This window comes from Lineus longissimus, chromosome 1, assembly GCF_910592395.1.
Source record: "Lineus longissimus chromosome 1, tnLinLong1.2, whole genome shotgun sequence".
Lineage (NCBI taxonomy): Eukaryota > Metazoa > Nemertea > Pilidiophora > Heteronemertea > Lineidae > Lineus > Lineus longissimus.
The window spans coordinates 17,191,483-17,209,889 of NC_088308.1; the positions used below are offsets into that span (position 1 = coordinate 17,191,483).

An 18,407-nucleotide genomic window follows, 5' to 3' on the forward strand; every position below is an offset into this window, starting at 1 on the left:
AAGTGTTGCAAAAATCAAGATTTCTTCGCAACACTTTTTGTACAGACCAATTTAGTGAAAAATATATTTCGAATTGTTATAACTCAATGTTTTTTTTAACAAAAATACATAAAATCAGTAAACAAAAATAATTCATTACATTCTTAAATAGGAAGAGGCGTATATGCGTTTATCTTCGCCTTAGCAAATAGTGTAAATTTTGCCATTCTGGTCTGTAGACTAAAAATACAAGATGTCAATTTTCGTCCGAAGTGTTCGAGTTTTTGCTCGAAATAACCCTGCAAAGCTCTTCCGAAAAGGGACAAACCATCAGTTCCAATGTAGCATAAGATCAGCTAGCTTCTTCCCTATTGACGATAGCTTATTTGGTTTGACAGATGAACAGAAACAGGTCATTATCACGCCATATTTCATGGTCTTATTTTGCTTGTGTAAATGATATACAGTGTAGACCATAAAAAAGGAATCGAATTTCTTTTTTATCAACAGGTTAGGGTTCTTGAGTCTCGCACAACTAGAAGGGGTAAGGCCAAATTATATTCTGCAGCTGTGTGTGTGTTGTTGCTGCCTACGGCCAAAGTGATACAGGAAAATCGTAAATTGTGTATTATTATTAGCCTAGTGGATTTCTATTTAACTGGACCACAAGTAATTACGAACGGCGTACCCCTTTAAGTTTAAATAGTTTAATGTTATGAAGCAAGAGCAAGCTGTGAGCAAAGTAGGCCACAGGGTCATTCTTGTCATTGGAGTTTAGTACCACTCTGTGATCAGTGGTAGCAAAAGGGTTAAAGAATTTACCTTTGGTCTTTTTCCTTTCATTTATTCTTTGTTGTTTCAGCTGAGGGAGTCCGTATTCAACTTTGTACAGAAAGAACTGGCTCCAAAAGCTGCAGAAATTGACAAGTTGGACAAATTCGAAGATATGAAGGTGGGTGCAGGTGTTGTGATTCTGGTTAATCATCATAGTAATTACGAAATGTAGCAAGATATAACGAAGACTAATTTTTGTGAATTCTTGGTAATTGTATGTTATTCAGGTCCTTGAATGATAGCATATTATTAAAATTAAGAAGATTTTATCGAAAGACTAATATACATTCTCGTTTCATATTATAGTTATGAAAATGTTGCACTGTAAGTGTGAGATTATTTTGTGTACGGTAGCAGTTTTAATATTTTTAATCAGTTGGGGTGTAATTTTGAGTAGCAAAATACTCATCTTAGGCCTGGCATGTCTTGGGGACGTTGGCTTTATTAGGTGTAAAAATCGTGTCGGCAACTGATCATTAAATAATTTCATCTTGCAGGATTTCTGGTTAAAATGTGGAGAAATGGGACTTCTAGGCCTTACTGCGCCAGGTATGTAACTTTCGAACTCACTAACTCCCAAGCAACATTATATTTTGGACATTCATTTTGGTCTTCGAGGAGTATTTAAGATGAATTTCTCAACACAAGAATGAAGGATAACACAAAATACTGAGAACAGGTCTTTGAGTGGACGATATTTGTCTGTAATTGCCAGGAATAGCCTGTTCTTCCCAGCTGCATTTTAGATAAATTTGGTCTTCTTGTCAGGAAACTAATACAAAACACCTCAACAAAAAAGAGTATGATCAACACCTTTGGGAGGAACTTACTTCTGATGAGGTGCGAATTTGATTGGGCATAAAATATAAAAAATGTGAAATTCATGCCATCGACAGTTTAGATTTGAATCGATTTAGCCTTTTTATCATTTTCTTGTATTTGCAGCGGTCTATGGTGGAACAGAGGGTTCATATTTAGATCACTGCATCGTGCAGGAGGAGATGTCCAGGGCGTCTGCTGCCATTTCTCTTAGCTACGGTGCCCACTCCAATCTCTGTGTCAACCAAATCGTGAGGAATGGAAGTGCAGCTCAAAAGGAAAAATATCTCCCAAAGGTATTAAAGGGTGTTTCTCCTCAGGCTGGGCTGGCGATAACCCAAGACCTGGGATCAATTATGCAAGAGAATGGGTTGAGACCAGGGGGTCACTCAACCATCCCTGCAAGTCAGAATGGTGTGAAAACTATCTTTGATTCTAACTTTTACCAGTGTGTTGTGTTGCATCCAACATTCTGAACACTGTTGCATGAGTTATACAGTAGAACCTCTCTATTAAGGACACCCATGGGACTGACAAGAGCGTCCTTAATAGAGAGGTGTCCTGATTAGAGAGGTCAAATTGAATGGAAACAAACCAATTTGGGACCAAAACAAGTGTCCTTAATAGAGAGGTTGTCCTTAATAGAAAGGTGTTTGCTAAGGGAGGTTCCACTGTACATAATTGTTGCATCAGCACACAAAAGAAAACATCACGTCAGAACGAAGTTAACTGTAAGAGCTGAATCAGTGTGCATTCCATCATTTTACCATTTCATAGTTTGCACACGCCTTGAAATCACATCAATATTGTGAAGATATCAATATTTTTCTGTTGCAGTTGATAAGTGGGGAACACATAGGTGCCTTGGCCATGAGTGAACCGGGAAGTGGCTCTGATGTTGTGAGCATGAAACTCAGGGCAGATAAACAAGGTTAGTTGTACACCTTATTAGCATATGGGTGAACGCCTGTCTTCTCAGACGTCAGAGCATTCGTTGTCGTTGTTGGCAGTGTCCATCGTCCATCAACGATGGTGGGGCCTAGAGACAGAATAAACCATTTGTTGATGTTAGACACAGTGTCAGAGGTCAGTGGGGAAGTCCCCTAGGTTTCAGAACTCCAAGTGGTTGATTCTTTGTCTAAAATGCCGTGGAGCTTGAAAAAATGGCTGGAAAGCCACAAACAGGGCCTGGTTATCCGCCATTTTGTTTCAGCTGACTCCAAAATAGGGATTTATCTTGGGGTTAGGAGGTCAGTTAAAGTTAGTGTTAACTTAATGCTACTTTTAAATAATTTTCTTTCTTGCAACCCAAATTAACTTTTTGGAGTTAAGTTAAAGCCAAGATAAACTAACAGTGATTTTTAACTATTTTTTACTTTTGTGCAACCGGCCCCTGATCTGTTGGTGTAACCAGAATTGTAGTCCTAACGATCCACAAAAATGATCCTGTATTTTATAATAGGTGACTTTTATGTCTTGAACGGTACCAAGTTCTGGATCACAAATGGACCGAATGCTGATGTTGTTGTCGTTTATGCTAAAACAGATCGCACTACAAATAAACCGCAACATGGAATTAGTGCATTCATTGTTGAAAAGGTAAGGCGAGTTAATACGAAGTTTCTACTTTAACCCTTTAAAAGGGGAAAGTAGGCCTGTGCTAGTGGGGCGAGTTTGTGGTTTTTTGTTGACGAATGCGCTCTTGAGATTGATGTATCAAAGAGGGAAATGAGGGAGTTGAAAAGTGTTTGGAAAAATCACCACACATCCCATTATGCAATCGGCCCAAATTACTCTCATTGCACGAGTGCACATCTGGATAAAGCCCTTTTACCCCTTGCGTCATGTTCATTGGTGTCCTTTAATATGTATGTTGTTATGTTCGAATCCTCACACTATTAAAGTTTTGCCATCACCATGAAGATGCAAGTTACTCGTTGATTTTCCCGATGATTCCTTTTGAAATTCCTGAAAATTTGAAAACGTTGTAATATTTTCTCCCCCTTTTCAGGACATGCCTGGGTTCAGCGTTGGCCTTAAACTGGATAAACTAGGAATGAGAGGCTCTCAAACAGGGGAATTGATATTTGAGGATTGTAAAGTCCCAGGTGAGAGAAAAAATTACAGTAGCATCTATCAAAACAGTTGTTCCTAATTGGCGTGATTACCAACTGATATAAATGAAATATAGTAATTTTTGCTATATGAGGTATTTGATACACATAGCATGACTGAATCATATCTAGTAGAACCTCCCTTAGCGGAACACCTCTCTATTGAGGGCAACCTCTCTATCAAGGACACTAGTTCTGGTCCCAAATTGGTTTGTTTCCATTCAATTCGACCTCCCTAATTAGGACACCTCTCTATTAAGGACAGCACTTGTCAGTCTCGAGGGTGTCCTTAAAAGAGAGGTTCTACTGTAAATCCTTATTTTGTTTTTTATGAGTTTTTAATTGAATTTGCATTTATTTTTCAGCCGAAAATATGCTGGGTGAAATGAATAAAGGTGTCTATGTGTTGATGAGTGGTCTTGATATTGAGAGGCTAGTCTTGGCTGCAGGACCCGTTGGGTGAGTAATGACATGGTTGGTGCATGTAAGGTGTACAGTCCTACCAGAAAGTAAATGTCCATAGGATTTTTATAATATCACAGAGAGCTGGGCCAAAGTACAACAGATATATGACCAACTAAATATACCATACTCTGCTGAAAACCGCATTCAAATATCTTATTTATCTCTGTGATATTTTGTAAAAACGGTAAAAATTTACTTTCTGGTAGGACTGTACATGTTGAAGAGCAGTCTTGATATTGAGAGGCTAGTTTTGGCTACTTGACCTGTTGGGCATCAGAGTTACATTTGTTGTGGTTGAAGAGACATGCAACCAACGAATGTTTGAAGGAATATCCTTTATGGAATTGTAGTTGGTGTGTTTGGGCACCATCAGTGAAGTTAAAGCAAACTGGAACCGCCAAGCCAGTTCGTATGACCTCGTTTTCATTTCCCGCATATCGGGTGATCAGAACGAGGCATGAATGAAACATGGCGCCTAGCTGTCAATCATTCAGTGACGTCACTACTATGGAATTTACTACGAAAATTCATGAATGAAAGATCGCATGACTCACATGATTCTCAATAATAACAAATTGAACTGCGCATGCTCGGGCACTGGGGGCGGAGCTACAAATCTGAACTCGACTTTCTCGGGCGGTGAAAGTCGAAAAGTTGAATAAATCGCTCGGCGGTTCCAGTTCGCTTTAAGCAACATCGAGAGCAGCTTGTCTTGATCAAGAGGTATAACTATGCATGCCATGTCATCTTGGTATGTGCAGGCCAAGATACAGTAGAACCTCTCTATTAAGGACACCCTTGGGACGGACAAGTGCTGTCCTATAGAGAGGTGTCCTTGATAGAGAGGTCAAATTGAATGGAAACGTCCAATTCGGGACCAAAACTAGTGTCCTTTATAGAGAGGTTGTCCTTAATACAGAGGTGTCTGCTAAGGGAGGTTCCACTGTACTTGTATTCTATTGAGCAACCTTACGGTCGTGGGCGTTAGATGGTGTTCTGCGTTATGGCTGACTGTGCTCTTTAGTTATTTTGGTACAGGTTGATGTACATACCCGATAATGGAATTATCACTTCTATAAGAATTATCATAACAGCCAATGGGAGATTTGGAATAGAATGTCAGATATTAAACTTGATCACTTTCCTTTCAGGATTATGCAGGCATGTTGTGATATTGCATTTGATTATGCTCACCAGAGAAAACAATTTGATACAAGGATAGGAGAATTCCAGGTATGCTAGTTGTTTGATGTTTTATGTGTGGGAGCCTGGTGCTCTAACTACTATGCCACTTATCTCCCAGTGCCAAGTTGAGGTGAGCGGGTAGGTGATGTGATGTGCTTATGTCAAAGCACTTTTAGAAGAGGCACCTTGGAAAAACATGCTATAAACTTTACTTTGTGGAGAGGCACCTTGGAAAAACACACTATAAACATTACTTTCAGGAGAGGCACCTTGGAAAAAACACTATAAACATTACTTTGAGGAGAGGCACCTTGGAAAAAACACTATAAACATTACTTAGAGGAGAGGCACCTTGGAAAAAACACTATAAACATTACTTTGAGGAGAGGCACCTTGGAAAAAAACACTGTACACGTAAACATTACTTTGAGGAGAGGCACCTTGGAAAAACACTATAAACATTACTTTGAGGAGAGGCACCTTGGAAAAAACACTATAAACATTACTTAGAGGAGAGGCACCTTGGAAAAAACACTATAAACATTACTTTGAGGAGAGGCACCTTGGAAAAAACACTATAAACATTACTTTGAGGAGAGGCACCTTGGAAAAAACACTATAGACATTACTTAGAGGAGAGGCACCTTGGAAAAAACACTATAAACATTACTTTGAGGAGAGGCACCTTGGAAAAAAACACTATACACGTAAACATTACTTTGAGGAGAGGCACCTCGGAAAAAACACTATAAACATTACTTTGAGGAGAGGCACCTTGGAAAAACACACTATAAACATTACTTTGAGGAGAGGCACCTCGGAAAAACACACTATAAACATTACTTTGTGGAGATGCACCTTGGAAAAACACACTATAAACATTACTTTGAGGAGAGGCACCTTGGAAAAACACACTATAAACATTACTTTGAGGAGAGGCACCTTGGAAAAACACACTATAAACATTACTTTGTGGAGAGGCACCTTGGAAAAACACACTATAAACATTACTTTGTGGAGAGGCACCTTGGAAAAACACACTATAAACATTACTTTGTGGAGAGGCACCTTGGAAAAACACACTATAAACATTACTTTGTGGAGAGGCACCTTGGAAAAACACACTATAAACATTACTTTGAGGAGAGGCACCTTGGAAAAACACACTATAAACATTACTTAGAGGAGAGGCACCTTGGAAAAACACGCTATAAACATTTAAAACTTTACAACTTAACTTGAAAATACAAAATAATGTAGTTAGGCAAATGTGGTTTACACGTTCTAAACAGACTTGATGACAATAAGAAGAAAACAAATCCTGTGCTAGAAAATCTGTATTTATGTCGGCTATCAATCTTTTTCAGCTAATTCAAGGCAAGATGGCCGACATGTATACCTCACTGAATGCTTGCCGAGCCTACCTGTATAATGTAGCCAGAGCATTGGATAGTGGGCAGAGACAAGCAAAGGTGAGAAAGCTGGCTCACAGAAAAGTTTAATGGCTTATTCATTGACACCAAAAGTAACCTAACGATCCCCGTAACATGATCGATCAGTCAGAAAATGCTGTTGTTTGAAAAAGAGGGGGGAACAGACATTGGAAATTGGGTAGTTTTGTGGGGGCAATGCTTAAGAATTGAAACTTCACTTGTTGAAATATTTTTTACTTGGTTATATTTTTTCTGCAGGATTGTGCTGGTGTGATATTATACTGTGCCGAGGCAGCTACAAAGAGTGCATTGGATTGCATTCAACTTTTAGGTAAGTTGAGTAAAGATGTCTGTTTGACACCATTTGCAGTATATTAGATGCAGTATTCATCTGGCCTGTCAACACCCGTACATCATAATGAGCACGAAGCTTAAGGACACTAGTACATGTACAAAGATTCACCTTGTTTTCCCCTATTTCCGACCACCCATAACCGAAGATTGATAAGAATCGCCACACTGGCTGCGACTCTTGACGAACAATCTGTCACCAGACTTTTGTATTTATGTTTGTTTACAAAGGCGTTTCAACTTTACTTACAGGTGGGAATGGTTACATCAATGACTACCCGGCAGGGCGTTTATTAAGAGATGCAAAACTCTATGAAATAGGTGCTGGAACAAGTGAAGTTCGCCGCCTCATCATAGGCCGCGCTATCAACGCTCATTATTCTTAATGAAAGGTACATCGGACAATTGAAATCTTGTGCGGTTTAAAGCTGGAATTGACAAATTACAAAATGCCCAGATTAGACAGGATGTGCACATGTTTGGCCAATGTTTGACCAATGTTACACACTCAACCCCTTTAGAACTACGCGTAGGTGATAAGTCCCTTTGTAACCAGGTCACGACATGTCACGATTTGGGGTGTAACAAATAAGGTATGCCGAACAGGGCCTATGTATTTGTCTATTACCACTTTTATAGTATTACAGATTTGATGGTTGCATATCGATTGATACTGGGTGTGTGTGTGAAATGTAAATTTTTAACTTGAGTTTTCCTGCTGTAAATACTGTACAGAAAGTTTTTGAAACCACCCCAATCGTATTGAAAAGTTTCATTTTACAAGACCACATTGCATTTTATGGTCCTTTGTGACAGCTTAGAAATCATGCCTTGATACTTTAAATCCTATTGAATAGTATGATGACAGCTTATAATGTTACCAACAGTGTGCACCTATAAAGTCTGAGATCAAATGCTACATGTCATTGGACTCTCGAAGAAATATTTTGCACTTATTTCAAAAACTGAAGTCATATTTCAGAATTTTGATACGTGCTGGTAGGTGTTCAGAATACGTAACACTACAGGATGTCATCCTACTAAAGAATGTTAGGCAACAGTCATTAGGTTTGCAGACGCTCATACTGTCGTGGTCGGAAGTAACTTCTTTGTATAGCTTACGCAAATAAATTTTTCTGTCTTTCGAAATGAGACATTGCCCTCAGCTGTGAACTTGATATCTGTGATCGTTTTGTGAAACTATGAATCCTCCATCTCGTAAAGCGATTAAGATATCAGGCAGGCAGTGTAACAGAAGTTTAACCCTTTGCAGACAGCTATCATTTTGTAATTAAGACAATCTAGAATTGTGGCCAGACTACATTGAATCATGACACAGTTGAACCTCTCTATTAAGGACACCCCTTGGACTGACAAATGCTTGCCTTAATCAAGAGGTGTAATGATCCAAGAGATCAAATTCAGTGAAAGCAACCAATTTGGGCCTAGGTGCAGTTTCCTTAATAGAGAGGGTGTCTTTAATAGAGAGGTGTCGGCTATGGGAGGTTCAACTGTAGTTCCACTCGAGAGGGCTTTGGCACTCTCAACAGGGAGTAAGTGGTTAGTATGGAAGATATTTATTCACATTAACCAGGTGATTGGTGTTGGTAGTTCTACGAGTGTATTCAGAATAAACATGACTTGAATGTAAAAAGAAGCTTTCTTCTTTATGTTTTCGAAATTCTGACTTGGTGATAAATCACAAGTTAAAACTTGAGTTAACCCAAAAATGATTTTGCATCACGCATTGTAAAGTGTCTGAGTCGGGCATAATTGGTCAAGAAAATTTGAGGTCCAAGTTGGTTTACCTACATAAAATGACTAAAGCCAAGTAAGCTCATGTGCTCTCTACTCAATATTTTTATCCAAGCCATTTTGGTCCATTCACCATCGGTCATCCTGAAAACCACCAGTCTTTAATGCTTGCCAAACACATAAGATGATCAAATTAACACAAGTTGCACTACTATTTGCATCGGACAAGAAATCAAAGCAACCGTGTAAAAATAAAGAAAATCTTAGTCGATATGGACGTCCTCATGTAACTGGTCAAGATATCTTGGGTTAAAATTGGGTTTATAATTTCTGTCAGGTTAATCTGTATCAGATCTTGTGTTGTTGAATACTCTTTCGAAGTGTCTTGGGGTCTTCTTGCTCATAGAGTTCGATTTACTACACGAATCTTGGGTTAAAACTGGGTATACTTTTTCCTCTGCACCGTATCAGTTCTCACCTTGCCAACTCCCCCTCAGCGCTTCAAGTCTTTGATCTAGAACACCAGGAATCAGACTCTTAACCTAGTAAGCGACTATTGGAAAAATGTCTCCGGTAGAATACAAGAGCACTAGGAAAGGGAGTGGTGCTAAAAATAAATCACTGGTCATTCGTAACACTGAACAGGCTAATATCAAGATAGATATCATCATGAATAAACCTATACTTGATATTGGTAGAATCCTGTTGTTCAATCAGTGTACCCATCTCACGTCATTTACGAATGGGATATTTTTACGATCCACTTCCTCTTATTCCTCTAATTTAACACCTGAAGCCCACTAATGCTTTCTAAGCCAGTTTTATTGCCCAGTAGAACAGGCCATTGCGGCCTACATTGTCATCTATTAAATGAAAAAACATCGGAGACAGCAATAAGGTTGTGAAGGATTCTTCCTCCTACTACACCCATTGGGTGATATGAATAAAGACTAGCAAATGCTTTTACTTCAATTTTGTACAGAAAGGCCTAGTGTAAATGTACGTGGAGTTTAAAAAAAAAGCATTTGCTTGTTTTTATTCATATCACCCATTGTGAGGGGTGAAATTCTGACCACTTTTCCTCCTGCTACATCGACCACATGTGCAGGTGTGTGAGAGACTTGGCAAACAGTTTTGCATTACGACTGCCGACTCTTTCTGTTACACAAGCTGCGTCATGAAAAAGACTTGGACTTTTCCTCCTGCTACACCTGCAACTTGTTGTGAAAGACAAGCAAATACCAATGGTTGTGAAAGATTAGGGTTTATACCACCAGCCACATGTTATAAGAGATAGGGGACTTGACCTCCTGCTACACAAGCCACAGGTTATGAGAGATAGGGGACTTGACCTCCTGCTACACAAGCCACAGGTTATGAGAGATAGGGGACTTGACCTCCTGCTACACAAGCTACAGGTTATGAGAGATAGGGGACTTGACCTCCTGCTACACAAGCCACAGGTTATGAGAGATTGGGGACTTGACCTCCTGCTACACAAGCCACAGGTTATGAGAGACAGGGAACTTGACCTCCTGCTACACAAGCCACATGTTATGAGAGACAGGGAACTTCACCTCCTGCTACACAAGCCACATGTTATGAGAGACAGGGAACTTGACCTCCTGCTACACAAGCCACATGTTATGAGAGACAGGGAACTTGACCTCCTGCTACACAAGCCACATGTTATGAGAGACAGGGAACTTGACCTCCTGCTACACAAGCCACATGTTATGAGAGACAGGGAACTTGACCTCCTGCTACACAAGCCACATGTTATGAGAGACAGGGAACTTGACCTCCTGCTACACAAGCCACATGTTATGAGAGACAGGGAACTTGACCTCCTGCTACACAAGCCACATGTTATGAGAGACAGGGAACTTGACCTCCTGCTACACAAGCCACATGTTATGAGAGACAGGGAACTTGACCTCCTGCTACACAAGCCACATGTTATGAGAGACAGGGAACTTGACCTCCTGCTACACAAGCCACATGTTATGAGAGACAGGGAACTTGACCTCCTGCTACACAAGCCACAGGTTATGAGAGACAGGGGACTTGACCTCCTGCTACACAAGCCACAGGTTATGAGAGATAGGGGACTTGACCTCCTGCTACACAAGCCACAGGTTATGAGAGATAGGGGACTTGACCTCCTGCTACACAAGCCACAGGTTATGAGAGATAGGGAACTTGACCTCCTGCTACACAAGCCACATGTTATGAGAGATAGGGGACTTGACCTCCTTCTACACTAGCCACAGGTTATGAGAGATAGGGGACTTGACCTCCTGCTACACAAGCCACAGGTTATGAGAGATAGGGGACTTGACCTCCTGCTACACAAGCCACAGGTTATGAGAGATAGGGGACTTGACCTCCTGCTACACAAGCCACAGGTTATGAGAGATAGGGGACTTGACCTCCTGCTACACAAGCCACAGGTTATGAGAGATTGGGGACTTGACCTCCTGCTACACAAGCCACAGGTTATGAGAGATAGGGGACTTGACCTCCTGCTACACAAGCCACAGGTTATGAGAGATAGGGGACTTGACCTCCTGCTACACAAGCCACAGGTTATGAGAGATTGGGGACTTGACCTCCTGCTACACAAGCCACAGGTTATGAGAGATAGGGGACTTGACCTCCTGCTACACAAGCCACAGGTTATGAGAGATTGGGGACTTGACCTCCTGCTACACAAGCCACAGGTTATGAGAGATAGGGGACTTGACCTCCTGCTACACAAGCCACAGGTTATGAGAGATTGGGGACTTGACCTCCTGCTACACAAGCCACAGGTTATGAGAGATAGGGGACTTGACCTCCTGCTACACAAGCCACAGGTTATGAGAGATAGGGGACTTGACCTCCTGCTACACAAGCCACAGGTTATGAGAGATAGGGGACTTGACCTCCTGCTACACAAGCCACAGGTTATGAGAGATAGGGGACTTTACCTCCTGCTACACTAGCCACAGGTTATGAGAGACAGGGAACTTTACCTCCTGCTACACTAGCCACAGGTTATGAGAGACGGGAACTTTACCTCCTGCTACACTAGCCACAGGTTATGAGAGACAGGGAACTTTACCTCCTGCTACACTAGCCACAGGTTATGAGAGACAGGGAACTTTACCTCCTGCTACACTAGCCACAGGTTATGAGAGACCAGGAACCATAACTATGGTGTCTTCAACCACAGGTTTTGACAGACAGGGGACCAATTAACTTGTGAAAGACAGGGGAGACACTCTTGCTAGACCAGTCTGCAGGCTGTGCAAGAGAGGGGACTACTAACGCAGTACCTCCTGCTGCTACACCAACAGGTGTGAACGACACAGGACCAAGCTGTGAAACACAAGCTCTATTCCTTGATCCTGCCACTTCAGCCGTGAAAGACAAGGGACTATACCATCAGTTGGGAAAGATCGGGGTTTATACAACCAGCTTCACCAGCCACAGGTTGTGACCAATATGGACTATATCTCCTGTTACACTAGCCACAAGTTGAGAAACCAGAGACTATAACTCTAGCACCTTCAATTACACCTGTCAACACGGTGAGATGAGAGAGTTACACCCATCCCTAACATGTCCTGCTGGCTCCCCGACGTTTCTCAACACGGTGGAAGAGATAAAACAGTCATACCCAGCCTTATTATGTACTGCTAGCTGCCCCACTATCCAGTCAAGAAGATCAGAGATATGAGATATGAGTCACATCCAGCCTGATTACGTCCTCCTAACTGCCGGGCCATGCTATCAACGCGGTGAGAAAGATGATACAGTCACACGCAGCCCGGTTGCGTACTGGTGACTGCCCCGTTGTCCAATTAACACGGTGAGAGACATGATTCAGTCCTACACAGCGCAATTATGTCCTGCTGGATCCCCATCGTCCTGTCAACTTGCTGAGAGAGATGAGACAGTCACAAACAGCCCGGTTACCTCCGGACACCTGCCCCGTCTTCTTGTTAACACGGTGAGAGTCATGGGACAGTCACACCGAGCCCAATTATGTCCTGCTGGCTGCCCGGCCGTCCAGTTAACTCGGTGAGAGAGATAACAGTCACACAGAGACCGGATATGTCCTGATGACTGCCAAGACGTCCATTAACACTTTGAAAAATTTGACAGTCACGCCCAGCCCAATAATATCCTCCTGGCTGCCCCGCCGTCCAATTAACATGGTGAGAGACATGAGACAGTCACACCAAGCCCAATTATGTCATGCTGACTGCCCCGCCGTACTGTCAACTTGATGAGAGAGATGAGACAGTCACAAACAGCCCGGTTACGTCCTGACAACTGCCACGCCGCCCTGTTAACACGGTCAGAGACATGGGACAGTCAAATCAAGCCCAAGTATGTCCTGCTGGCTGCCCCGCCGTCCAGTTAACATGGTGAGAGACATGAGACAGTCACAACCAGCCCAATTATGTCCTACTGGCTGCCCCGCCGTCCTATCAACTTGGTAAGAGAGATGAGACAGTCACACCCAGCCTGATTATGTCCTGCTGACTGCCCCGCCGTCCGTTAACACGGCGAGTAATGAGACAGTCACACCCAGCCCAATTATGTCCTACTGGCTGCCCCGCCGTCCAGTAAACATGGTGAGAGACATTAGACAGTCACAACCAGCCCAATTATGTCCTACTGGCTGCCCGGCCGTCCAGTTAACATGGTGAGAGACATGAGACAGTCACAACCAGCGCAATTATGTCCTACTGACTGCCCCGCCGTCCTATCAACTTGGTAAGAGAGATGAGACAGTCACACCCAGCCTGATTATGTCCTGCTGACTGCCCCGCCGTCCGTTAACACGGCGATTAAATGAGACAGTCACACCCAGCCCAAGTATGTCCTGTTGGATGCCCCGCCGTCCAGTAAACATGATGAGAGACATGAGACAGTCAAATCGATCCCAAGTATGTCCTGCTGGATGCCCCGCCGTCCAGTAAACATGGTGAGAGACATTAGACAGACACACCCAGCCCAAGTATGTCCTGCTGGATGCCCTGCCGCCCTGTTAACACGGTCAGAGTTATGAGACAGTCACACCCAGCCCAAGTATGTCCTACTGGCTGCCCCGCCGTCCAGTTAACACGGTGAGAGACATTAGACAGTCACACCCAGCCCAAGTATGTCCTGCTGGCTGCCCCGCCGTCCAGTTAACATGGTGAGAGACATTAGACAGTCACACCCAGCCCAAGTATGTCCTGCTGGATGCCCCGCCGTCCAGTAAACATGGTGAGAGACATTAGACAGTCACACCCAGCCCAAGTATGTCCTGCTGGATGCCCCGCCGTCCAGTAAACATGGTGAGAGACATTAGACAGTCACACCCAGCCCAAGTATGACCTGCTGGATGCCCCGCCGTCCAGTAAACATGGTGAGAGACATTAGACAGTCACACCCAGCCCAAGTATGTCCTGCTGGCTGCCCCGCCGTCCAGTTAACATGGTGAGAGACATTAGACAGTCACACCCAGCCCAAGTATGTCCTGCTGGCTGCCCCGCCGTCCAGTAAACATGGTGAGAGACGTGAGACAGTCACATCAATCCCAAGTATGTCCTGCTTGATGCCCCGCCGTCCAGTTAAGAAGGTGAGAGACATTAGACAGTCACACCCAGCCCGATTATGTCCTGCTGGCTGCCCCGCCGTCCAGTTAACATGGTGAGAGACATTAGACAGTCACACCCAGCCCGATTATGTCCTACTGGCTGCCCCGCCGTCCAGTTAACATGGTGAGAGAGATGAGACAGTCACAACCAGCCCGATTATGTCCTACTGGCTGCCCCGAAGTCCTATCAACTTGGTGAGAGAGATGAGACAGTCACACCCAGCCCGATTATGTCCTACTGGCTGCCCCGAAGTCCTATCAACATGGTGAGAGAGATGAGACAGTCACACCCAGCCCGATTATGTCCTACTGGCTGCCCCGCCGTCCAGTTAACATGGTGAGAGAGATGAGACAGTCACAACCAGCCCGATTATGTCCTACTGGCTGCCCCGAAGTCCTATCAACTTGGTGAGAGAGATGAGACAGTCACACCCAGCCCGATTATGTCCTACTGGCTGCCCCGAAGTCCTATCAACTTGGTGAGAGAGATGAGACAGTCACACCCAGCCCGATTATGTCCTACTGGCTGCCCCGCCGTCCTATCAAACTGGTGACAGAGATGAGACCGTCACACACAACGCGGTTATATAATGATGACTGCCACGCCGTCCCTGAACACGGTGAAAAATCAGACAGTCACACCCATGTCAGCGCGATTACGTCCTAATGACTGCCCTCGCCTTCCAGTAAACACGGTAAGAGACATGAGACAGTAACGCCCAGCACAATTATGTCCTGCTAGCTGTCCCGCCGTAATGTCAACTTGGTGAGAGTGATGAGCCTGTCACATTCAGCCAAGTTATGTCCTACTGCCTGCCCTGCAGTCCTGTCACCAAGGTGAGAAATAAAGGACAGTCACACCCAGGTCAATTATGTCCTGCTGACAGCATCGCCGTCCGTCGACACGACGATTAAATGAGAGAGTCACATCCATACCAGCCCGATTACGTCCTGTTTACGGCCCCGACATCCAGTTAACACTGTGAGAGACATGACACAGTCACATCCAAACCAATTATGTCCTGCTGGCTGCGCCGCCGTCCTGTTAACTTGTCGAGAGAGATGAGACAGTCACACGCAGCCCAGTTACGTCCTGATGACTGCCCCGCCGTGCAGTTAACACGTTGAGAGACATGATACAGTCCTACCCAGCGCAATTATGTCCTGCTGGGTGCCCCATCGTCCTGTCAACTTGGTGAGAGAGATGAGACAGTCAAAAACAGCCCGGTTACCTCCTGACAACTGCCACGCCGTCCTGTTAACACGGTGAGATTCATGGGACAGTCACACCCAGCCCAATTATGTCCTACTGGCTGCCCCGCGGTCGTGTCAACTTGGCAAGACAGTACAGTCTCACCCAGCCCGGTTGCGTCCTGGTGACTGCCCCGTTGTCCAATTAACACGGTGAGAGACATGAGATAGTCTCACCCAGCCCAATTATGTCCTGCTGGCTGCCCCGCCGTCCTGTCAACTTAATGAGAGAGACAAGACAGTCATTTGCAGCCCGGTTACGTCCTGGTGACTGCCCCGTTGTCCAATTAACGCGTTGAGAGACATGATACAGTCCTACACAGCGCAATTATGTCCTGCTGGATGCCCCATCGTCCTGTCAACTTGCTGAGAGAGATGAGACAGTCACAAACAGCCCGGTTACCTCCTGACAACTGCCCCGTCGTCCGTTAACACGGTGAGAGTCATGGGACAGTCACACCCAGCCCAATTATGTCCTGCTGGCTGCCCGGTCGTCCAGTTAACTCGGTGAGAAAGAGAACAGTCACACAGAGCCCGGATATGTCCTGATGACTGCCAATACGTCCATTAACACTTTGAAAAATTTGACAGTCACACCCAGCCCAATAATATCCTCCTGGCTGCTCCGCCGTCCAATTAACATGGTGAGAGACATGAGACAGTCACACCAAGCCCAATTATGTCATGCTGACTGCCCCGCCGTACTGTCAAATTGATGACAGAGATGAGACAGTCACAAACAGCCCGGTTACGTCGTGACAACTGCCACGCCGCTCTGTTAACACGGTCAGACACATGGGACAGTCACATCAAGCCCAAGTATGTCCTACTGGCTGCCCCGCCGTCCAGTTAACATGGTGAGAGAGATGAGATAGTCACAGGCAGCCCGGATGTGTCCTGACAACTGCCACGCCGCACTGCTAACACAGTCAGAGACATGGGACAGTCACATCAAACCCAAGTATATCCTGCTGGATGCCCCGCCGTCCAGTTAAAACGGTGAGAGTCATGAGACAGTCACACCCAGACCAAGTATGTACTGCTGGATGCCCCGCCGTTCAGTAAACATGGTGAAAGACATGAGACAGTCAGACCCAGCCCAATTACCTCCTACTGGCTGCCCCGCCGTCCCGTCAACCTGATTAGAGAGATGAGACAGTCACATCCAGCCTGATTATATCCTGCTGACTGCCCCGCCGTCCGTGAACACGGCGATTAAATGAGATAGTCTCACCCATACCAGCCAAATTACGTCCTGCTGACGGCCCCTACATTCAGTTAACACGCTGAGAGAAATGAGACAGTCACACCCAGCCCAATTATGTAATGCTGGCTGCCCGGCGGTCCTGTCAACTTGGCGAGAGAGATGACAGTCACACGCAGCCCGGTTGCGTCCTGGTGACTGCCCCGTCGTCCTGTTCACACGGTGAGAGTCATGGGACAGTCACACCCAGCCCAATTATGTCCTACTGGCTGCCCCGCGGTCCTGTCAACTTGGTGAGAGAGATGAGACAGTCACACCGAGCCCGGATATGTCTTGATGACTGCCAAGATGTCCATTAACACGTTCAAAATTTTGACAGTCACACCCAGCCCAATAATTTCCTGCTGGCTGCCCCGCCGTCCAATTATCACAGCGAGAGACATGAGACAGTCACACCAAGCCCAATTATGTCATGCTGACTGCCCCGCCGTACTTTCAACTTGATGAGAGAGATGAGACAGTCACAAACAGCCCGGTTACGTCCTGACAACTGCCACGCCGCCCTATTAAAACGTTCAGAGACATGGGACAGTCACATCAAGCCCAAGTATGTCCTGCTGGCTGCCCCGCGGTCCTGTAAACTTGGTGAGAGAGATGAGACAGTCACACCGAGCCCGGATATGTCTTGATGACTGCCAAGACGTCCATTAACACGTTCAAAATTTTGACAGTCACACCCAGCCCAATAATTTCCTGCTGGCTGCCCCGCCGTCCAGTTAACATGGTGAGAGACATGAGACAATAACAACCAGCCCAAGTATGTCCTGTTGGATGCCCCGCCGTCCAGTTAACATGGTGAGAGAGATGAGACAGTCACACCCAGCCCGATTATGTCCTGCTGGCTGCCCCGCCGTCCAGTTAACATGGTGAGAGACATGAGACAATAACAACCAGCCCAAGTATGTCCTGTTGGATGCCCCGCCGTCCAGTTAACATAGTGAGAGACATGAGACAGTCACACCCAGCCCAATTATGTCCTACTGGCTGCCCCGCCGTCCTGTCAACTTCGTGAGAGAGATGAGACAGTCACACCCAGCCTGATTATGTCCTGCTGACTTCCCCACCATCCGTTAACACGGCGATTAAATGAGACAGTCACACCCTTACAAGTCCAATTAAGTCCTGCTGACTGCCCCGCCGTCCCGTTAACACTCTGAGAGATATGGGACAGTCACACCCAGCCGAAATATGTCCTACTGGCTACCCCGCCGTCCAGTTAACACGGAGAGAGAGATGAGATAGTCACAGGCAGCCCGGTTGTGTCCTGACAACTGCCCCGCAGTGCAGTTAACACGATGAGAGACATGAGACAGTCACAC

The 18,407-nt window shown here is 44.9% G+C and overlaps 1 protein-coding gene across 1 annotated transcript; it reads left to right on the plus strand.

The window, feature by feature from the left end:
• Nucleotides 1-232: 232 nt before the first annotated feature.
• Nucleotides 233-8,823, plus strand: LOC135485828 (isovaleryl-CoA dehydrogenase, mitochondrial-like). Its single transcript, XM_064768187.1, has 12 exons — nt 233-391; nt 842-931; nt 1,311-1,362; nt 1,759-1,928; nt 2,470-2,563; nt 3,095-3,231; nt 3,644-3,740; nt 4,112-4,205; nt 5,363-5,444; nt 6,764-6,868; nt 7,088-7,160; nt 7,433-8,823. Exons 1-12 carry the CDS (start codon nt 233-235, stop codon nt 7,564-7,566), a joined length of 1,287 nt encoding a protein of 428 aa, XP_064624257.1. The 3' UTR covers nt 7,567-8,823.
• Nucleotides 8,824-18,407: the final 9,584 nt, after the last annotated feature.